The following is a 23750-nucleotide window of genomic DNA, read 5'->3' as shown; positions in this document are numbered from 1 at the left end:
TTTTGTTTACTAAACAATACAAAGATGATAACTTTTTTTTCTTTCATTATCCTCATGCTACTTCCTCCTGTGCAGCATATTTTCTTCTGAAAATGCAAATGTTTTTCTACATTAAATTACTGGGGAAGAGAAACCTAATCTATTACGTGAGCACAAGGGATAATAAATACCTCAGTATACTCCATGATACTTCATGGGGAATCTGTGTTTTCCCCTCTGACGGAAGGGGGCTAACCAAGAAGCTTCCACACATCCTTGGGAACCATCACAAGCTGGGAGACAGTGTTCTCCAGTCACCGACAGACCACACGCGGAGCACCTCTGCTTATAGCTTAGTAACAGGCTCTATTTTTAGCCAAGGGCTTATCTTATAACACTTCTTAGCAGAAATTATTATCCACGAGACAAGCATCAATGTAAGATAAAATGAGTCTTAATAATGCCACTGATTCCCCTAGCTTTTTTTTTTTAGCCATGATAAATCCCAATTTATAGATGTTTTATGTATCTCTTCATAAAGAAATCATGAAAAAAAATAAGCCGCTAGCACAAACATGCCTCAGAAATGTCATTATAATTCCTTTGCTTTCCACTTTAGGGTCACAGGTCACTCGGAATATTCATTTTCATTACCATACTGCATATCTTTTCTTCTCTGTCTTTAAAATGAAATATCTGTAATAAATTGATACCTAGGATACCAAGTGGAATGATGCTGTGGCAGAATTTTTCATCCAAAATCACTGACTCATATTTTCTAGCTATTTAACGTCCAAATGAGAACATAAACGTCTCTCATTGCTGAGTTACTAGAAATAGAGGATAATTTATCTTTTATGATTTTTACTGCTTGTCTCTCTAATCTTGTTATTCGCATTAGAGACCATTACTGGGGTTGTAATATCTTATTTGTGGAACAATAGACCCTAGAATGCCTCGTCCTAAAAGCAAAGGCATACAAACGGAGCCACATACTTCACAGGGTGAGGCCACAACCAGGAATCAGCCAACGACCATTTATGTTTACTTCTGTAATACACAGCAATACTAAGTCTCTCATTTCTGTACAGGAGAAAACTAGGAATCTACTGCTTCGAAATGTAGTTTCAAAGATGCAATGCTATTTAAAGGAAACAGCAACAGGAGGGAAAAGTTAGCACATTCTTTCATGTCCCTTACAGACTCTGTTTCAGGGCAATACAGATTTTCAAGTCTTTCACACTTATACCAAAATGATGTCTTCCGACCGCTCCCTTCCTGCTGCTACCTCGGGGAAGGGACAATTTGTGAGTGGAATCCATGTCTTAATTCTTTTAGGAATTGTACTGAGTTCAGGTGTGGTGGGGTTAATGGGTTGAAATGTTCCTTTTCGTCCATTTCTATCTTCTTTGGAATAGTTTCATTTCAGGCAGGCTTTCTCCATTTGATAACAAAGATGGCCATATAACAGCTCTAGATACAAATCCTAATGGCTTTGTAACCCCCTGAGAAAGAGAGCATCTTCTTGGTGTTCCGTCAGAATCCCAGGGGCTACCTTCCTCATACTGCCAGCGTTGATCATATATCTATCCTTGAACGAATCACTGTGACTAGAAAAAAGGGTACTTGGCTGGGTCATATGCTAACTCCTAGGGGAGCAGGAGCAAAGGAGGTAGGCCAGGCCCACAGCAACCACAGAACTGAAAACTGGGGTGGGGGCTGTCCACAGAGGAATGTTGCACAGACAAAAGACATATTTTTATGGAAGTACATTCTCAAAAATGTACTTGTTGACATGTATAAAGATGCCAAACACAGGGAAAAAAAAGCTTTCTCTATAACTGCTCTAGTCGCCTCCTGTGAATATCCTTGTCTCAAGGACCTTTCAAAGTCCTTCACAATGTAGACTCAATAAGCATCCCATGACATCTTCTGTGTACTAGGTAAAAATAACCTGGGTAATAACAAGTCCCTTAAGTACAGGTGGATGCTGACTGTTTCATCACTCACTGTCTTAGCTTCATGTGAAAGGTTTCAGAAACTGCACGTATGGGAACACACAGATCCTGAGCTGACAGATTTAAAAGGAAGAACGTCCCTCTTGTTCATGTCCAATGTCTGTCTCAGAGTATCCAAAATCAAAGTCTGACTCTCCATGAGAATAATACAATGAGCAGGGAACTAAATCATCCCCACTGGGAGCTAACACTAAAAATGAGGCAGAGCTGCTCCATTACTTTGTGGACAAGATGTTGCCATCTCAAAAAGCACACACATGAAAGGAAAACTGCATTTTACATTCTTACTCAAATGGAATAAAGATTGCAAGAATTTTTAATTCAGAAGAAGAGAGAAGGCATCTGTAAAATGCAAAGGGAAGGGCTTGCAGAAGTGACCTACGGATTAACCACATCCTATAGATCTTTAAATGGCCTTCTGGAAACTTGTCACACCTACGAGAAAAACATCTGTAAATAGATAGGACCAGTGGTCTGGGAATTCCTTCCGCCTTGCAGCCCCCACCCAAAATTCCCCTCCCCATCCTGAGTGAGGAAGTGCACAAAGAACCTCAGACTGAGGAATCACCAGCCCTTGCACGAACACTGCAGAGGTATCTAAGCGGTAAGAAAGCTAACCAGGGTGAGCTCGTGCTTTGGTGCAGTTAAAGCCTCACGTGCTGCACTGGCATTAAATTCTCCTCTAACAAAGCTGTCTGAGCGTCCAGTTTCTTCCGTCGGGTGTCGCTTCCTGCAACAAGAGTAGCGGCTGAAGGGGCATACAGCATCAGTGCTTAGTACTGCTGTGGTCCACGTTTGCTAATCAAACAAAGAATTTGAATTATTTATAAAGGTAAAAGCAAGGGGCTTTCTTGAAAGTCAGTTCAATTATAATAATGATAATCTCAGCCTTTTATGATGAGAACCAAATAAGCAAGTAAAGAATAGCAACTAAAATAAAAAGTAGATATCTGAGTGATTTTAATAGCCAGATTTTAAAGACTGAAGATAACATTAATCTCTTTTAATAATGAAAACTTTATAGAGAATTCTTCAGAGGCAAATAGGAAAGGCAACTGGTTTAGAATCTGAAAGCTCAAAAGCTCCAAGAAACAAGTAATCTAATCCCACCAATGAAGCCACAAGCTTGCTATCCAGAGGTGAAGAAACATTTGTAATAATGTATATGTTCTGTGGTACATGTTTAAATAGTAGACTTCTTTTTAAGTTACTAGCATCCTGATTTTGCTTAATATTACCTGAGCAAATAAATATTGTTAACTCTGTCTCAATAAAGGATAGTTTATCATGTCACCCCCTGCTTCAAAGACCAAAATGCTCAGCCTGGCCAAGTATATCCTTCATTCTCTGGCTTATTTTTCCACCTCCATTTAATCCCGCCCTCATCCCTGTCCCGGACACACAGATCATCTTTCATTTCCTCCTATGTGCCAGGCTGCTTCCTCTGCCCAGCACACTCCTCTCCTCCGGCCCCAAACTCCAGCCCCATGCAGTGCTGGATCTTGGGAGCCCCTCCTTTCCCGGGCTCAGGCCCCGTGCCGCACAGCCTCCTGGTCTTCAGAGCACCTTCCCAGCAATGCAACTGCAGAATCAGCTCAAAATGTTCGAGCCTGTTTTACAAGGGATTGAGTTGCTTTTCAGAGACAACAGACCAAAACCGTAAGCTGTGCAGCTGAACCATGCGCAGAGGAGAAAACATTGACTTTCAGCTACACCTGGAATAAAAGCCTCGCCCCCTCCCCACAGAACCAGGAAATAAGCAGAACTTGGACACCAGAACCCTTTCGGAAGTGAAGGGTTCACTGTCCAGGAAGATCCGGTGTTGACGCCCAGAAACCACAAATGGCCAAGTTCCAAAGTCCTCCCATTAAAACTTGCCCCGCCAGCACTTCTGCCTACTTGTTCCCCCAACCTCTCAAAAACCCTTAAACCAGTCAAGAGAACAAGATGGATGTGAGGCACCATTAGATCTCCCATCTTCTCGGTTGGCACCTTTGTGATCAATAAACCTTTCTTACTCCAGACCCTGACATTTTGAGTTTTGGCCTTTCAAAAAAATGAGACACGTGAACTTTGGCCTGGTAACAGTACGATAACTAACCCTTTCCCCCAACTCCCATGAGGGCCGGGATCATGTCTGCTTTGTCCCTTGTCATGCCCCAGTGCTAGCTGAGTGCCTGACACATGCTCAGATCCCAAACATTTGTTAGAAAAATGTTGCATGCGGCTGAAGACTAATGTTTCCCAGTAAGTATGTTTCTGGTAAAATATATCTTGATTTGGCACATTTCACTAAGATCTGTGTTCCTTAGACACATCAGGAATGTCACAGTAAGAAAATTCTAGATAATTGTGAGGTTTTACAGATCAGCAGTTTTATAGACTAGGTCAATGATAGAAATTAAACAAGAGCAGATTTTACCCAAAAAGGGGAAAAACTCCCCATCAGGACTGTCAAAAACGAAATGAGCTAACCTAAGATAGTTAGAAAATTTGCCTTCAGAAAGGGTATCTAACTGTAAAATATAACCCACAGGGAAGCAATCCTCCTGCTCCTCAGGGGTCCTGGTGGATCCCCATTAGACCATTGCTAGCACTTTGCTGTGGTATGACAGCATTTAGAATCAACAAAGTTTAAAAGATAATAAAAGCAAGAATATGGAGATCTCAGCAAGGGAGATGTATTCATTCACATTGTACCTAGCCGGCCAGGGAACTGAACCAAAACTGGAAGAAGAATCGCCCTGATCTACGGGTCTGACGTTTGACATCGGTCTTCCTTACACCTCACAAACACAACAGGTGGTACCCACCAGAAGGACTTCTGTCAAGCTGCCCATCTCTCCACCAAGGGTTAGAGGCCCAGAGCCATGAATGAGGATGATGCTCTAACACCGAGGTTCCCTAAGGGTTAAAGTTAAAAAGCATCACACAAGGGTCCTTCCTTACTTCTAAGACCATGCTGGCCCCACCGCAGGAGAGGCCTCTTAGGCCAAAGAATCTACAGATTCTCAAAAAAGTGCCCGTGGCTCTCACCAATTGGCATTTCCCAAGGAACAGCACAGCTGGTGTCTCTCAGACGAAGGCAAAGGTGAGTAAACAGGAATAAACTGAACAGTTCAGGCCTTCTGGACCAAGCCATGGACACCAAATGGAAGTTGCTACAGACTCCAAGAAAAGTTTTAGGTTCTTAACCACTTTTGGTGCTATGAATCCCTCTAAGAGTCTGTTAAAGTCTATGAGCTCTCCTAAGAGATACACAGGATTATATAAGAAACTAAACACAATGAAACACTACTATCAAATTTTAAATAGATGAATCTGTGACATGGTGTATGTGTTTCTTTACTAATACTTTACATAAAAATATCTAACAGCAGGTCTAATAATCACCATACTTTCAAAGTTGGGATGAACATAAATGATTTTTTTCAAATATCTGCAAACAACTATAATATAATACAGTATTATTTGTGACTTACTGGTGACTAAGCCACAGGTTGTGCTGATGCTTCTGTGGTTTGTGACCTGCATCCACAATGAAGGAGGATGCTAAATTCGAATGAGGATAATAACAATAAAGACGTCATTTTCTCTATACAAGTTTGTATCCAGCTGAATTCTATCTATGTCTGCAAACTACAGGTTACAAAACCCATTTTAGAAGGACATGAGATGAATTCTAAAAATCCTTTAACCTTAAAGAGTCTATAATTAACGTAACATAAGCTTAGGGTAGGGGAAAAGCTGTATATGTATTTATAGACTTCGAGTTTTAAAAATAAAATGTTTCATCAATTAGTAGTATTTTATGTATTATAATGAAAAAAAAAAGAACTTGGATAGTATAAAGGATTTTTTTCCTTGCCGAGCAGATTACGGTCTCACCTGTCCCTACCATCAGCCCCTCTAAGCTACTCCTGCTTTCTGCATAATTGTTTTGATTTACTTCTGTGCCTTTGCATTTTCTAAAGTGCCATGTTTTTCATAAAATATTCATGGCTCCCTCCCTGATGCTTATTCTCAGTGATCAAAGGCACAGCAGAGAAGCCAAGAACTTTCCTTTCATTCCATTTTACTGTCCAGTAGAATTCCAGTCCATGGAATACTACCACCATTTATTTGTTTATCCATTCTCCAAGTGATGGGCATTGGGTTGTTTCCAATATTTGGCAGTTATGAATATAGCTGCTATAAACGCTTGAGTTCTCTGGGTCTATCCTCTCCCCGAGGACCCACAAACTGGCCTTGGCAGCTTTCTCCTCAACGTTTCTGTCCGGTCCCTCTTCCAGTCGCAACCAAATCAGACTCTGGATCCGCTGTAGATGTCTGATTTGTTTCAGGGAAGGATCCAGGACCTGGTGGGGGTTTTGCCCCTCCCCAGTAGCTTGAGGCTTTTGCATGAGAGAAGAATCTGGGGTTTTAAGTGGGATTTTGTGCCTCTTCCCAAGGGCAGCCTTTTGAGAACTGCACACTTGTGTAACCTGGGGTGCTCTCTTTGGTCAACTTCCCTGGCCCCAAACTTCCTGATAAGCACCGAGTCGACGCCCATGAGAAAGAACTTGTGAGTAAGTACAGATTCCCCTGTGCCTGCCCTCCCAGTTATTCTCAACTACCGTGCTAGCCATCACTTGCCTTTTAAGAACTTATTAAAGATTTTAAATGCTATCTCCTTCTTCACTCTTTAAAATCTTCTCGTTATTATTTTTACTGTGGTAAAATATACATAACACAAAATTTACCATCTTACCCATTGTTAAGTGTACAGTTCAGTGGCATGAAATCTATTTACACTGTTGCACAATCATTACCACCAGCCACTTCCGGAATACTTTCCATCTTGCAAAGCTTAAACTCTGAACTCACGAAGCAACAGCTCCCCTGTCCCCCTGCCCCCCGCCACCTCCTGATGACCACCATTCTACTTTCTATCTCCATGAATTTGACTATTCAAGATACCTCACATAAGTGGAATCATACAGTATTTATCTTTTTGTGATGGGCTTTTTCGCTTAACATAATGTCTTTAGGATTCATTTGTTTAGAGGGATGTGTCAGAATGTCCTTCCTTTTTAAGGAAGGGTGGTATTCCGTTGTTTACATGTACCGCATGTTGTTTATCCATTCATCTGTCAGTGGCCACTCGGGTTGTTTTCACCCCTTGGCTATCTGAATAATGCTGCTAAGAACGTGGGTGTACTCTTCTCACTCGCTTTAATGGAAATTATTTCTTAAGGTGAAAGGCTCATGTCCCATTGCTCCTTGAAAAGGCATGATCATCTTTGGATTTCAGTCACTTGCTTATCCTGTGACTTCAGATCTTGATGGGCTCAAGACAAGTTATGCTTTTGTATATTATTCATTTTTTTCCTGTAACGCTAGTGGGAGTGATTTCTTGTGGCTTTCTCCCTCATAAGTGGAAACAGAACTTGTAAATTTTATTTTATCAGAAAATGATGAAATGTTGGGAATAAAGAGAAGGGGGTTAGTAAAAGATATAAAGCCTCATCTTCCATATTTATTCATCTAGGAAGCCAATAGATAAAAGCAAATATCAAGATCTGGAGCTCTAAGTATGTATTTAGGAATCTGGTGTTTACCTCCAAAAAAAAAAAAAAAAGTTTGCTTCATGTGAATAGGAATTGGAGATGGTGAGCACTGGAGCAGAAAACTGCGAACCTACATTATGCCTTGTAAAAAATTTAACTTTTTAAACATGGACAAGATATGTTTACAATTTTTAAAACTCCTTCAGTATCACAGTTGGTTCTCTGAGATGGTAAAATGTAAAAAGCTATACAAATAAAAAAATCTCTTTACATCTTTGAAGTCTATACTCTTATCACAAACAGACATGCAGGGAACGGTTGGAGACAAAAAACAAAAACAGTGAAGAAATAATTACGTAAATTAATTGGTCATCCATTTTATCAACCTAAGAATCTGCTTTAAAAGCCAAAAGAGCAATATGAATTGCTTTTAAAATACACAGAATCTAGACGTCATAAGCCATGCAAAGCCATGTTCATATGCACAACTGTCCCTCTCCTTGCGCCAGTTGGTTCATCATCTGCACCAGTGAGGGAAGCAAGGACTCTTCCACAGAATACCTGCTTCCAGGCGTCGACAATGCTAGGGAGTGCCCGAAACAGCAAGGAAGAAGCCCAGACATACGAACCATCCGGAGAACTCTGACACAGAAATTGCCACATCTCAATCATAGATATAATACCTTCTTGTTTTTCTACTAATATACTCTTTTTTAAAAAAATTTAAATGCACGAATTTTAAATGAAGCTTTGTGTCATTATTTTATATGGAAACTAGCACTTAGCATGAACAGAAGGTAAAATAAAAATGAACACAATTAAAACAAAAGTTTTACTGAACTTCTGAAAGTTTTGTATCAGAAACTTATTCTTTATTAAAGAGGGAGATATATGTATATTGAAGAGCTGTTAAAAACTTTCTCCTTGCCTTAATAAGAAACATTGAAAGAGAACAGATTCAAAATCCTTTCAAATCTCTTCTACCTCATCCATGATAAATATCAACCTAGCTTCTGCCAAGTGTTGCCAGAGATGGGGATCTCGCTAACTCTCAATACATATCCAGATACCATGCAAAGTCCTCATGCATAAAACCAGTCAGTGTCCCATACTTTGAGAAACAAAGCTTTAGCCAAAGTTCCCTCAGTCTCTACAATAATATACACACTTCAGAGGTTCGGGACTACGTCTGCTGGCAAAGACAGCCTAGAGGAGGAAAGAGATTAAGGAGAAAAATTATTCCCCACCTCTAACCCTATTTTTAAGATGGCAAGAATGAAGCAAGGAGAGGGATGATATTTAAGCAAGGTGATCCGAGATAACCAGGAGGCTATGAAGAAACCATGTGAATGAGTATGGCAGGGCTGATAAGGATCTGGTAAGTACTCCAGGTAAACAACTTGAATGTGTAATTGTAAAGGAGATTCTGAAGAAAGAACAAATTCATTCAACAAATAGTTATTATTGAGTCTGCCAGATACTGTATCAAATCCAAGGTTATTCTTCATTATTATTGCAATACACTTCTGCAAACTATGTCCGGCATGTTTACTTCTATTTCCACCAGCATATAATAAATACTGTGTTTGATGATCAATAAATGTTTTGGGGGTCACTAGTGTCCTGTGTATTCCTAGAAGAAGAGAATCTTGAACATGGAGCTTTGTACAGTTATCTAATGTAAGCTCTCGTCATATTCAGAAATCTCTTCTACATCATCCATGATAAATGTCAACCCAGCTTATGCCAAGTGTTTCCAGAGATGGGGATCTCACTAACTCTCAAGGCAGCTCATTCTCTTCCCGAACCACATTAATATAAGAATGTTCTTGCTTATAGCAAGAGAAAATCGGCTTCCCTGAACCTTCCAGTCATAGATCTTATTTATCAGCGTTCCTTGTCTGAATTAAATAGAAACTGATTCTGGTTAATTTAAGTGGAAAGGAATTCATTGGATGGTTTTATTTATCTTAAATCCACTTTGCCAAGTTTATGGCCCACAGTAAAAATTAAAAAATAAAACTGTTCTTAAAGAGCAAAATGTTTTTCTATTAGTTCTCCAGTGGACATAGGAACATCTGAAAAAGAATGCTTAAAATCGGGCATGATACTTCAGATATAATTTTATAACACAGAACAATATGATACTAATGCTCCCAACTCTTTAGACCTAGCTATTTGAAATGCTGATGGTTTTAGTCACATCACACTTGTACTAACTTGGAAGGTGTCTCCCCAAATTTCATGTTTTTCCTGGAACCTCAGAACATGACTTTATTTGGATATTGAGTCATTATAGATGTAATTGCTTGTATTAAGATGAGGTCATACCAGAATACGGTGGACCCTTAATCTAATATGCCTTGGTGTCCTCAGTAGAAGGAGACAGAGTCAGAGACACGAGGGAGAATGAAAGCCATGTGATGATGGAGGCAGAGATCATAGTGATACGTCTATAAACCAAGGAACGCCGAGGACTCATGGCAGCATGACCCCCTCGAGTCTACAAAGAAAGAATGGTCCTGCCAATACCTTGATCGTTAAGCCTCCAGAACTGAGAATAAATTTGTTGTGTTAAACCACCAGGCTTACGGTAATTTGTTAGGGAAGCCTTAGGAAACTAATAATAGTGTTTTTGTCTTCTGTAGAGATACTGTTTAGATAATACAATCAGGGTTTGTTTGTGGGGGATTTTTCCCCCTAATAATTCATCATCACTGAAGCAAGTTTCTCTATCCTGAATCTATGCAGTGGACATTAGCTGAGTATACCTGACCGTATCATCTATTTCCTTTCCTCCCATGGCTGCAGGTTACAGATTATGGTTTGAGGGTAACTCCTTGGGCTTATCAAACACAGTATTGGTGGGCTGTCAGTCAAGATGTCCTGTTCTTCCTCAGAATACACTCCTTCCTCTCTTCCTCCCTTCCTTCCCCTACTCCCCATTCTACGTTTTGAGCACAGTGACACAATGATGAAAAACACTAGAGCTGATTCATCCCAACAGTGTGCTATATTTTCCAAGGTCTTATACTTTGTTCAATTCCATGAACTCTGCCGTAACCATCCAATGAATTCCTTTCCACTTAAATTACCCAGAATCAGTTTCTATTTAATTCAGACAAGGAGCTCTGATAACTGCAATCCCAAAAGAAAAGTTATCCCATGATATTTCATGACAAACATGATGTGTGCCTGATACTATAACACAGGACTCTTAATAACATAATCAACGGTTGTGTCTACAAAGCTATGTTAAAATAACATTTCCCTAGATGTCTCTAAAGATGGCTCAATACTTCCACAGTGCCTGAATAGTTCATTTTCCCTCTTGGTTGGTCATCTTATAGCTCAGATAATTGAAAACTGTATCTTACCCTTTTTCTGCTGTACATTCACCAATCTGATTGCTCATTTGAAATGTTAAAACATGCTGGTAAAGAGTGAAAATCTCACTGCAATAGCACTTGAGTGGTGTAAAAGTGTACCTTGAAACCTCCTTGGCACTTTTAAGAATTTAAGCTCTAAAGAGATCTAACAGGTAATGAACATCCTGCTGATAGTACTTCACTTTTTAACTTCGTTGCGCTAAAATATATTTCCTCTCGTGTTGGGAACTAACTATGGGAAAACCAGTTGCTATACTGATACACTCACCTCCTTCATCACAAGTAGATTGCATTTTACATTAGACTGAAAGCTAGCTTTAAAGATGCAAAGATATGTGACTTTATTTTCTCCTTCTGAAACATTTAAAGCAAGGCACTTTATTTATATTACTAAATGATTCAGATGAATGAAAACAGAGAAATTATTTTTTGCTTAACACTATTTATTCATGGTCGTTAAGATTCTCCTGCTAAATGTGTGATATATGCTTATGACAGCCTGTTACTGTGATCTGTATAGAGTTTAAAATAGATGAGAATCCTTAGTCCATTAATATATTAATTCACAATGTAAGATCACATTTTATATTAGGAATAACTACATTTAAGAGACTCTGTGACAAGAGCCCCAATGAGATTGTAGAATTTTTAAATAAATATAAAGATTTAAAAAATTAACCTTTTAGAGTATTTTGTTAGCTGCCCATGTGCAACAGTTTGAAAACAAAAAATTCTTTGCTGCAAAAATCTTAGTAGCCTTAAGTACATTACAATTTGGTTTGTGGATGTAAGGCCAGATGCCACAGTCATCCATGACCCAAGAAATAAATCATTGGACATTAAATAATAACTGACATTTTTGAAAAAAACAGTGACCCTACAACATATATCTAATATAAGATAATGGACTAATGTTTCCCTTTAACAAACGTTTACTTGTAACAAAACCTGTATCTTAGTGTCTACCCTAGCTGTCTAATGATGTATACTTCAGGAAGAGAGCCAGTGTGCCTTGCTTTCATCTTAATCTATGAAGATTCAGATCAAACCCAGGCATCAGGCTAAAATTTTTACTTGTTTATCTCACTTAATCATCATAAGAATCACACTCATAATCTGGTGAGTTGATTCTCAAAAGATAGGAGAAGCTGGAAAGTTAAGTAATTTGCCCAAGTTTTCACAGCTACTAACTAAAAAATAGAGATCTGAATTCAAGTTTATCTGATTCTAAAAGAAATGTTCTTTAAAAGTTGCAATCTGTCCTGGCTTCCAATTTCAATTTTCATTATTGCAATGGATTACATATCTTCATCATAAATCACAAATAAGGCAACACACGTAACATACTTTACAACTCGCAAAGTACCACTAACACACATAGGTTTTTACGTTCTTATTGACTCTGAAACTCTTTGAGAAACCATTCGTCAATGACAATAGCTTTGAACTGATTCAAAACAAAAACAAAACTATTAACTTAGCAACAGAATTAAAAACGAGAGCCAACCTTCAATTTTCTGACCATTAATAGATACAATCTATCATTATATACTTATTCATAGTGGCATTTCTTGTTTTTAGATATCTTTACCTAAAATCCTACTTATGTTCACTCTAATTAGAAAAAATTAAGTTGTCATTGATCATTTTGATCATTCAAGTGAACACCTGAGTTGAACTCCTACATAAATGCAATTAAAAATCCACTGATGAATTGTTGTTGTCTATAGATGACCTGGAATATAACAACTTGAGTTGCATAAGCATTTTAAAGTAAACAGAAGAAACACAGATTTAACCAAGAAAATAAGTATACTCTTCAGGTTGAGAAAGTCTGAATGGAGATTTTTTTTAAAATATATGGACTCAGCTAAAATAATGCAGAGTGACTGTTGACCTTGGGCAAATCACTTCATAATCCTAAATCCCCAAGATCTTATCAGTTAAAAGAGGACATCAGACTACATCACCTCCAAAATCCCTTCCTACCCTATGATCCACCCCTATGGTCCTTTCCATCGCATTTTGCTCACCAACGGCCCTTTAGACTCCATATTCGCCATCCTTTCTTCTTCGACAGTAGCCATTCATATTCCAGCACTAGAAGGGCATAAAAGTGCCACCACTATTTAACAGACAACTCCTTTTGAAAATACTTCCTCTAATCCTATAATTAACTATACCAGAGGAAAAAAATTATCTTCATTTCAAAGATGGGAAACTGGAGCTCCATGGGGGGGGGGGGGGAACTCATCTAAAGTCACAAAACTACTAAGAAAGAGTGCCAGATTTAACTGCAAAGCTCTTGATCCTCCCTAAACTGCTATACCCCTTTCCTTCTAATGGGTACTTAGTGCTCTCACTCATCAGTTACTCTTTTCCAAATATACCAATTGATTCCTAAACCTGATCACAACACTAGTTGAAATCAACATTGTTACAGTCAGGCTTCGTAATCGGGACCTGAGATCTTCTGTTTTGGTCAGTTGGGGGGTCCCAGACCAATGTCAAGGAACATGCACATCCTGTTGTAAAACAGGTTGCTATCAGCCCCCATAGGGTGTTGCCGAAGCTTTCACCTCTTCTAAAAGGACACAGACAGCTCTAAATCACAAAATTAGAAGCGACTGTATTAGGCAACTTAGCCCAGTATTCAGATTTCAAATGACATCCAATAATGAATATTCCAGAAGATAGAAGAGACACCCTATATTTATATGGAAGGCTTCAAGCCTCAGGAATTGTTCTGGCTGTTTTGTTTTCTAAGATGAATAAGCATTTATAAACAAAAGTAAAACCTTACACAGGCAAGATTTCCTTCTTCATGCACTGCAATTGTTCATCCTTAACAATAATAAGCTAAAAGAAAATAAACCAGAAACTCTCTTTGCCTTTGCTATAGCATAAATTTCTTTGCTTTTGTTGTTTTAGTTCTTGAATTCATCAAGGACAATATACAGTGTTTGATAAAATTCCCTCTCCTCACAGTATTCTTCTTCCAGTTGGGACAATAATTTATATGTCACAGTGACCAGCCAGTCTGTTTATAGATAAGAGGAACCAAAATATTATTTCATTTTCCCCAAAATAAGTATACTCTGATAGTTTAAAACATAGGTAATACTCAGAACAGCAAAAATGCTCAGTTCTATCATCTTTCTATTAGCGTCCTCAAAATAGTGGCATGATATGATCAGTCCTGTAAGTGTGTGTTCAAAGCCTCTGTTCCAAACGTTATTAGGACAGAAGTGATGTGAAATTCTGGTTTACTTTAACCATCAGACAACCTACTGCCTTCCACTACCATGGCTATTGGAAGTGTAAAAGGGTGCACATCCATCCAACGAGTAACAGCAGGGAAGGAAACCATCTCCTTGTTCAGATGTCAAACAAAATCAATAACCATTTCATAAAGAAAGGAGAAGAGAAACAAGAACTGACCCCTTTCACCTCACATCGTTCTTTCCTTCCTTGCCTAGTCTATAAAAAAATCCATGTAACTATTTCCTCCCTAATGGTTTTTTATGCCTTCTGCATTTCGCCAATTGTGTATGGAAGTATTTTCAAGAATCAGGCTACATGACTGCTCCAAATTTCATGAAAATGAATATCCATCCTGTGTTTCTTCTTACAGATAGACTTTTAGAGCCATGTATGGAATATATGTGCATTCTCTCAATGAACTTGGTTTTGCAAACTGGTTGCAATGCACAAAGCAGCTCAGCCTTGCAAATTCAACAGTCCCAGTGCCTAGAAGAGAACTTGCTACTTTTGAATCTGCAAATGCTTGCTGAATTTATAAAATATGATTCTCATTGGTTTAAATCATGTTCTTGAGCTTTTACATAATCCAATTATAGGTACACTCTATCAACACCAGTGTTGCTCAAGCTAAAGTTGTGTTTTCCTCAGTTCTGTCACTATTCCCTTGGGAAAAAACAAAGCCTTCCTAACAGCAAGAATGAGCAATTGAACAAATAATTGAACAAGGCAAAGATGCAAGCAGAGAAATTGAGGTTGCCTTTGAAGAAAACAAGGGCTCTCCCACTGCCTTTTAACAAGAGAGACACAAATCTCTGTTCCACCTGGACCCAGGACAGAGCAGTTTGTTGGCATGCAGAGGAGAAAAGCAGGGGTTACTGGGTGCCCAAGGGACTTAGAAGAAGTATGAAGTCTCTTCTGCTATAAGAACTCCCGAGGAACTGAGGGACTGAAGGACGGTATTGGCCAAGGATGGAGGAAAGGATTATTAGAACAAGAAGGAAGGTAAATAGCCCAAATGATGATTCCTGAAGAACGAATTCTGAAACTAATAAACCAGGAGAAGGCGGCGGAGGGCAGAGAGAGGGTAGAAACACTGACCAAATCTCTTTGGCTTCTCTAGGCCTCAATGTGACAATGACAAAGCTTTTACCTGGTAAGTGTTCTCAGTCCCTACATACGATCAATAGAATAGTTCCCTGATCTTATTACATTTAAGGATGTAAGCTATTGTCTCTCCTCTCTAGCCAGAGTATTGTGCTACAGGCTGGAAAGGTTTCTCAATATATGCCATGCTGTTGATTCAAAATTGAAACTAAATACATGAAAATTATACGGGATTCTTACCTTCCTGTGTAGATGTTTACAAATATGAAGGTTTCATTTTGGAACTTTTCCTGAGGCTTCTAATAAATATTCATCTAATGTTTTTCTCTAATTCTGTTCAGTCCCCCACTACATGAAGAACATATTTGTGTAATTTTAATTAAATTAATAATTAAAAATTGAAGCTATGTATTTTAACAAAGCAATTACCAAATTCAGTGAAAATACTGAAACTGAACAGTTTTAATTTTTCAACAAAAATGTTTACTCATTTCCCATGAATACTATATAACCATACATTATAACATTCCCAATATATTTAGAATTTTTTTGAAGGCTGAAAGACATTCTGCTAAAAGGAAACATCTTTAATTTTCATAAAACAAGTGTTTTTGTATGTAGGGCCATTTTGTAAACAAAAGTCTCTCAATATTAATTACTCTTGATTTGCAAGACAGACTTCGAAGAGAAATATTTGAACCCATCCTAAAAGGAGTTGCTTTCAATTCTAATCACATCTTGTTCTAAGCCAAGGTTTCTCAAATTCAGCACTACTGACATTTGGGGTCAGATCATTTCTTTGTCATTGAGCACTATTCAGTGCCTTATAGAATGTTAGCAACACCCTTGGCCTCTGCCCAGATGATGCCACGACAGCCCTCCCCACAAGTGGTAACAACCAAAAACCATCTCCAGACATTGCTAGTGTCCCCTGGGAGTCCAAACTGCCCCACTAAGAACCACTGGTCTAAGCCTACCAATCAGATACAAGGGGAAAAAAAGAAAGAAAAGTGTTGTCTCTTCTACTCTGACTAACATTTCTCTCATTGTTCTGCCTCATCGAGCCATTTACCACTTTTTTTCAATGTCCTTAGCTTAGGGCAGCAAGGAGTCCCTTGACTATTTCCTAAGGCATACCTGGGTCTAGGGAACAAGTCTCTAGAAAAATTGTCAAATTAGGCTTCTGAGGCCTAGGGGTAATCCTTTGTATTTCCAATGCAGGAGACAAGTGGCAGGGAGAGAAAGGTTTTCTCATTTCACATTAGATTTAGCATTCTGTAAGTGAAGCCTTCACTTCTACTCACTCATAAGGGCTTCAGGTACCTAAACTGCCTTCATTTGAAACCCTAATCAATTTGTCCAATAATCCCTCTTCCTTGACCCCCAAACAAAAAATAGGCAAACATATGTTTGTGTTTTATTTGAACAGCACTCTGGGGAGAAGAGAATTAATGGCTAATATAATTTATTGTACCTTTACCGCATGTTCTAATAGTAATCAATTGAGAAAAACAGTAATAGAAGCAGAAAATAACAGCCTAAGTCTTTTTATCCAAACTTTCTGCCTTACAGATGTTCAGAAGAATGGACATATTTTAAAAGGTATATTTCAATAGTTACTGTACTAGAAACTGGGCCAGCCACTGTCACATGGAATAAGATGACATGCTCTGGCCATTAGAAGTTTTCTGTCTTTTCTGCTATGTCCTTCGATGGGTCAGTGATTACTTTGCAAGACAATCCATACCACGGTCCTCATCACTTTTTTAGAGTTCTCACTCTCCTTCATCTGAGTCACATCCTGTGTTTTGGATGTCTGGAACTATTTCTGATGGTTGCCCACGCACGGTCTCAGCCCTCTTAAATATCTATCGGCCAATAGGTGGTACAGTTCTCTCTCCCTCTTGAGTCCTTCCACAGATGGCACAGGTTTCCAATAGTCGCCTTTATCCTCATTTCCGGGTACCTGGTAAAGTCTAGTTTAAAATATGGCACGGAACATAGAAGGCCGGATGGCATCGGAAAAGTCGGAGACTTTAACCATCTCTCAATTTCCGACTCTGTATGCAAATGATTCCCTTCTAGCGGTTGGTAGGTGAAATCCTTCCTAGTCAAATAGGTATTTTTGCAAAAAGCTTTTTGCCTTAGATGCTTGTTTATTCTAACCCGGTCTTTTCCTTTTTAAGTTACATTTGTGTGGGGGGTAATCAGGGAAGACCCTCCCCCCCCCCCCCCCGAATCCGTAAGCGCTGGTCACTCGGGCTTCTCCTCCCTACGGGCCACTTGGAGCCATCGTGCTTCCCGAGTCTGCGGGTCAACAACACCGCGTCACCTGCAGGGGCAGCAGAGTGAACTACAGACCCCAGAGCGACGCCCCAGGGATAGACCCGCGGATTCGGGAGCCCCTCTGATCGCCAAGACTACTAGGATTCCCTCCAGCAGAGGAGGGATGGACCCCTCCTCCAGGTACCGAATAAGAGGACGAGACCCGCGTCAGGTTTGGGGTGTGCGAGGGCCGGGGAGAGGTTAGAGGGGAGCATCACTGGACGAGCAAAGAATGTGACCCTGAGGAAAGGAGGTAGAAGAGATGTAGGAAAGCACGTTTCCCTTAATCCCCTCCCCGTGCCTCCCGTGGAGCCCTGGATCTCCTCGTCATGGAGACAGATTGCAGCAACGCACGCGACCCCGGGCCGGCAGTACGCACACACGCACACTCACACGCCCCGCCGCGAGTTGCACGCTGCAGACTTCTGCCCGACTTCGCCGCCCTAAACTCCGCACCTCCTGGGCGAGACCAGGGGCTCCCGTGGCCTAGAACAGCCGCCACTCCCCCAGCCCAACCGAAACACACATTCAGATCCTACATTGCACCCCGAAAGTACCAGGAACCGCTTAAGGGAAGCCTCTGCCGCTCTCTTGTAAATGACTACCTTTCTGGCTGCCTGATCAGCCCAAATCTCCCACAAGCTCACCCACAGCGAGCGTCCGGGCGACTAAGCCAGGTAGGAGATGGAGGAGGAACTCAGGGTGCAAGTGAACCTCAGAGAACCGTTACTAAGTCATTATGCAGGGGGCCGCACTTAGCCTCCATGCCTTTCCTGAGCTTCTCCACCCCACCAGGAACCCCGTTCCTCCTCCGGATGTCGGCACCGCTCGGTTCCTCCCCTTCACCCAAATCCCTTAGCGATTTTCCAGCTCCCCCTCTCAGGCTACTTTCTGCATCCATCCTCTCTCCAGCCAGTTCTCAGCGTGTGCCCTCGCCGTTCTCCCTCGGAAGACCTCGATTCAAGGCTGCCTCTCTCCATCATTATATCGCCCTAACCTGGTACTGATACCCCAAATTATCCCAGTGCACTTGTTCTCCGGACCCACTGTCCCTTCCACCGGCGTCCTTTGCTCTCGTTCAAATCCGCTTTCCACACGCCCGCCCCACTTTCCATCCATCCTCTCCTCCGCCGCTCCAGCCAGGACACACTCACGCTCTACTGTGCCCCCCATACTGCGCTTTCACGCCGCTCCCATCCTAACCCCCGGAGACACCCTGCTTTCCCTCTGCGGCTGTTTTCGGCCGGGCTCCCGCATCCGCGACACAGCCTCCCCATCCCGCACCAGCCCGCTCCCAGCCTGCCGAGTCCCCTCTCCCGTTGCACGGTCCTTCCCTCTCTCCAAGTCGCCCTCCTCCACCCCCGCCAGAACCAGTTCAGCCCTCCTGCTTTGCTGGTCTCCTCTGCTCGAGCATCCCAGTGGCCACCCACTTTCAAATTGGCCAAGAGCCTCGCCGAGGCGCCAGGAAAAGGGGGACAGCGTCAGCCAGCTCTCCCGGGCGCCAGCTGCGCCTCTCGCCTGCCAGCCTGGGCTCCCCGGGGCGCCCAGCCCTCGCCCCACCGCCCAACAGCCGCACAAACTTACTTGCGGGTCGCCAGGAGGGGGCTGCGGTGAGCGGCGGCGGGCCCCGCGACTGCGAGTGCGCCCCTCTCGGCGGGGCTGGGCGGCGCGGCGCCGGCGCTGCGCTCCTGCGGCCGCGCGGTAAACGGGCTCAGCCTGACGCAGCCCGGCTTTGCCCCCGCTGCCGCCGAGGCCGCCGAGCGCTTCCAGACATGCTCAGTCCCCGCGCCTGCCCGCGTGGACGCTACCAAGAGCCGGCCGCGGCGGGGGAGAGCGAAAGGAGCCGCCAAGCGGCTGTCGCCAGGAGGCTTCCAAGCTGGAAGCCGAGGGAGAAGGGGGGGCGGGGCGCCGCTAAAAATAGCTCCTGCGGAAGCCACAGCTTAAACTTAAAGCGATCCCATTCCCCACCCGCGCTCGGGTGTCGGGGACCAGAGTGCGCGACCTGCTAGGTCCTTGCCCGCACCTAGGGGGAAACGGCGCCTTCCACGCAGGCACCGCGGGTTTCGCCGGAATTAAGCCCGAGGCTGCCCCGATTCCAGGGCAGCCCAAATTTTAGGTTCTCGCTAAAGAAATAGAGAAAAGTTGGGTTGAGGCGATGTAAAGGCTCCGTCACAACGAAATTGATTCAGACTTCCGGAGAAAAATAAAAGTTTTTGTTTGTTTGTTTTTGCCAGATCCTTGGATTTGCTAGAAAGGAAAGGGAGGAAAGGGAGACATTCAACAGCCCAAAAAGGGACCCAAAGGACTGTGTGGGCCCGGCTGGAGGGGACTCTTGGAAGAGCTTCTAACATGTAGGATTCTTTTCTGGGTGTTTTTGACTCCTCATTTTGCAGGGTTTTGCCTAGTTCACTGACACCCTGACCTTGACGACATTCTCCTTATCTGAACTGTTATTCCCCCACATTCGACCTCCACCCCCCACCCTTACGCCCCACGCCCCTTCCAGCAGATTAAATTGCAACATGAAAAGAGTGCAAACTGGAGACCGGTAGATTGTGACACCTGACGTGGAATTTAGCTGTTTGGTTAATTTTTCGGAACAGGGTAGATCTTGTTGCCAAGTTAGAGCCAGGATGTGTCCTAAGTCACCTGAGCACCCAGCATGGCCAGTCTCATGGTTTCTGACAGCACTTGCAAATTAACTATTCTCCTGCTATTACTTTTCAGTATATTCTACTTTATTTCCTGATAATCTACTTTTGAAAATTTCCATCCTGAGAGGTACAAATGTTTCCTGGGTGAAATTCCTGTGTTATTTTATTCACTCCTAACAACAACCCCATAAGAGAATCATTTCCGTTCGACGGATAAGGTCCTTGAAGTTCAGGGACGTTTATCTCTTGCCTAGAATAATACTATAGTGCTGAATCCAGAGTCTGCCACACTAGAAACTTTCATGGTTTCCGCATAACCTATTCCCCTGAATCAATAGCTTTACCTGAAATAAGGGCTGAAGAAATTTAGGAATTATTCTCTGTGGAGTGCTAATAATTGAAAAATGCTGATTACAAATTTTGTTCTCCATTATTCTTTCCCCTAATTTCTGGGCGTTCACAGCTTAGATTTTGTGTATTATGTTAAAAGTGACTTTTATTATTTTTTTCCATTCAGAGAGAATTTACTGAGACTCTTCTAAGAACAATGCATTCACCTTGTATGTATTTTATAATATACCACAGTTGAGATTATTTGCTAAAGCTACTTTCCTTTGCCATTGTTATAAATTAGTAAGGTTTTGCAAAACCTAGTAAGCAATATAGGTGTGATTTTTCACAGAACTGTAGTGGTATATGTCTATTTGGGTCAAGTTGTCCTCTTTCTTAAGCTCCGCACTTACAATCTGGGGCCACATCCAGTCCAAAATAGATGATCAATTAATGTTTGATCTTTAACTTGCTTGTCTGCAGCTCCTTGATTCTTTTTTTCTTTAGAGTGTCTCTCCAAAAGGTGCCATCCAGGACTAGAGCCACTTTATAATTATAACATCGTTGTTGTAATTTTCCATGAACCATGCATTGGAAAATCAAAATGGAATTTCACTAGGGTCTCAACACAACTGCCCCATTCCTTTCTGTAGGTGGGGAAAGAAGATGAAAAACATACTTTGTCTTCATCTCAGTTGTTTTCCTTCTTCTTTTCTCAGTAATTAATCTTAAAATGGTTATGACTGAACATCTTCATGCTACAGCATGCACTCTAGACATAATCATGAAACGGGGGCAGTTTGATTTTAAAGTTTAGACATTTTGGTTGTCTACAGAAATATGAAGTTTGAAAGCATATTGCATTCAGGCCTCTTAATAGCAAGTGATAGAAACTTAACTCTAACTAACTTAGACACATAAAGAAAATGCACTGGGGCCAGGTAACTCAGAGGTACAAGGAATGGTAAGGCTGATCCATGGCTTAACGACATCAGCAGGAATAAGATTCTCACTCTCACTTGCTCTCAGCATTGCTTTCTGTGTCGGTTTCATTCTCCACCAGACTCTATCCATGCTGCAGTTCCAGCCCTCACAGAGGACAGTTTTTGATCTTACAGAGAAAGCAAACCTCATGCTCTAATGAGCAGGTCCAGCTATGGAAAAGGACTGGTTGGCTGTCTTGGGTCACACACATAACTTTGTGCATCCTCTAGGGGAAGAAATTTTCTCAAAAGGAAAGTATCCAATCAGTGGAAGAAGAGATAGAGGATGCTTTCAAGATAGAAATAATAGGTACCCACCACGGCCACGGACTAGCCTGTTTCCGCTTAGTCAAAAAGCAAGCCCTTGGTGGGAAATCTGTTGGTTTGAGTTATTCAGGAATGAGTAAAAAATAATAATGTTTTCAAGTGATTTTTCCCTATCTCATTTTAGGCTCAGATGCTTTGATGTGCCTGCCTAAGGGTAGCAGATAGTCCCCTGTCTGCCGCCTTTTCATTTTTATTTCAGGGCCCTGGCTGCTCTTAAGGTGGTGCTGTTCATGAAATTATTCTAATGAGCCTCCAGGCCACAATTTGACTGTAGAGAAAAAGATATTTTCCATATTCTTAATGTCCATTTTTTTTTAATTTTACAGACCTGATAATTACGTAAACCATTTAATAATTTAATAATAAAAGTGAGTTTTCTCCCTTTTGCTTCCAATCCTGAACATATAAGGGGGAAATATTGCTCTTCTTATACTAAATATATTATGTCTTTTATATGACTCACTGATAGAATAATTTAAGAAATGATTAACAGTCCTCTTTTCTGCACTTATCCCTAAATTTATGCAATTCACTTGTTACCTCTTTTAATATTTGTTTATGAAGAAATAATGCCACCATCCATGAATCATTTCGTTTAAACTGCATTTTATAGTTATATTAAAATCATCAAATCCAGGATGTTTTCCTTAATCCCTTTTCTCTTTGACTTCTTTGCACCTGGTCTTCTAGAACTCCTCACTCGGCGTTCCTCACACCACACCTTAATCCTCACCCCTGGTTATTCCTCTTCTTTTCCTAGTTCTTCCCCTTTACCCCACCTCCGCAGTTTCTTGTCTTTGTTTGACACCACTCTCCCTTTTATTTTAGCTATCTATACACTTGCTTCTCCCCACCTCGACCTCCCCGCCCCAAATACAAGTTCATTGAGGACTGAAACTATGACATATTTATGTATGTGTGTATTTTTATCTTCTTCGGTGTTCCATAGATGCTTGCTGAAGCATTAACGTGGCAAGCCACGTTAATGGCTTGTGTGCCAAGATGGAAGAATATTTATATAAGGGAAAAGGAAGTTAATAGAAGGAGAAGTTAGAACCAAAGAACTTTATTATAAGCACAGAGTTCTCTCTGTAGGATTCTCACGTGTAGGGTTCTTATAATTATATCGAGTGCGAGAACTTCCATAAGCCCTAGCTTCTCCCCTAGACCTTCCTGACTGATTATATTTGCTTAAAGTTCTAGTTCGTCTTTATCATTTCTCAATGTTAAAATATTATAATATGGAGACTTAAATAGGAGTAATTCAAAGTCACTAATGCTTAAGCTAGGCTTTCATTTCATAACTATGGATAAATGCATAAGAGATGAACTAATGATACATATATATACTAAAAATATAAATGTTCACTTCCCCCTCTCTCTGCACATCAAGGCTAAAACAGCTCCAGGTAATAGTCATGGGACATTAAGGATGCTCATAGTATTTGTGAATCAAAGATGCCTCTTGACTAAAAGACATAGCTTTGATGGCCCTATCCTTGGGGAAGAAGAATGTGGATAATTATGTACTTCAAATAGTAGACTGCTCTTTCCTTGCCTCTAAATCTAACGCAAACATGCCTTAGTTACTGAACGAGCAGCAAGGTCTTGATTCAGCTGCAACCCTTTTCAGGTCTCACAAAGTCCAATGCTATAATAACAAATGTTTTTCATGTATGATCTCAGATTCTAAAGTTTTATCAAGTAATTTATAATCATTAATTTATTTCCTTAACACATTTGAATGTAACGGATTCAAAATACTAGTTGGCATCAATTAATAATAATAACATTCAACATTTATCAGTACTTCTGTGTGTCTCATTCT

General features: G+C 41.0%; 2 protein-coding genes across 3 annotated transcripts in view; one reads left to right on the top strand and one right to left on the bottom strand.

Annotated features, from left to right (window-relative positions):
- Positions 1–19354, bottom strand: part of OXR1 (oxidation resistance 1) — a 388922-nt gene extending 369568 nt beyond the window's left edge. For both annotated transcript variants that reach the window (XM_016147442.2, XM_016147445.2), the window contains exon 1: positions 19213–19354. The gene's annotated coding sequence lies outside the window, so the exon portion shown is untranslated. The remainder of the gene's footprint in view (positions 1–19212) is intronic.
- Positions 17292–19333, top strand: LOC118611955 (translation initiation factor IF-2-like). Its single transcript, XM_036232731.1, has 3 exons — positions 17292–17394; positions 17490–17769; positions 18541–19333. Exons 1-3 carry the CDS (start codon positions 17292–17294, stop codon positions 19331–19333), a joined length of 1176 nt encoding a protein of 391 aa, XP_036088624.1.
- Positions 19355–23750: the final 4396 nt, after the last annotated feature.

The sequence above is a fragment of the Rousettus aegyptiacus genome, unplaced genomic scaffold, assembly GCF_014176215.1.
Source record: "Rousettus aegyptiacus isolate mRouAeg1 unplaced genomic scaffold, mRouAeg1.p scaffold_m13_p_15, whole genome shotgun sequence".
NCBI classification, from domain to species: domain Eukaryota; kingdom Metazoa; phylum Chordata; class Mammalia; order Chiroptera; family Pteropodidae; genus Rousettus; species Rousettus aegyptiacus.
The sequence above is the reverse complement of the archived record's forward strand: the minus strand, read 5'-3'. Positions and strand labels throughout refer to the sequence as shown.

Coding starts and splice junctions, on each gene's coding strand:
- LOC118611955 (XM_036232731.1), top strand. CDS start 17,292: ATGGCACGGAACATAGAAGGCCGGATGGCATCGGAAAAGTCGGAGACT. Junction 17,395..17,489: donor TGATTCCCTTCTAGCGGTTG/GTAGGTGAAATC, acceptor TTCCTTTTTAAG/TTACATTTGTGTGGGGGGTA. Junction 17,770..18,540: donor GGGATGGACCCCTCCTCCAG/GTACCGAATAAG, acceptor TCCTCTCTCCAG/CCAGTTCTCAGCGTGTGCCC.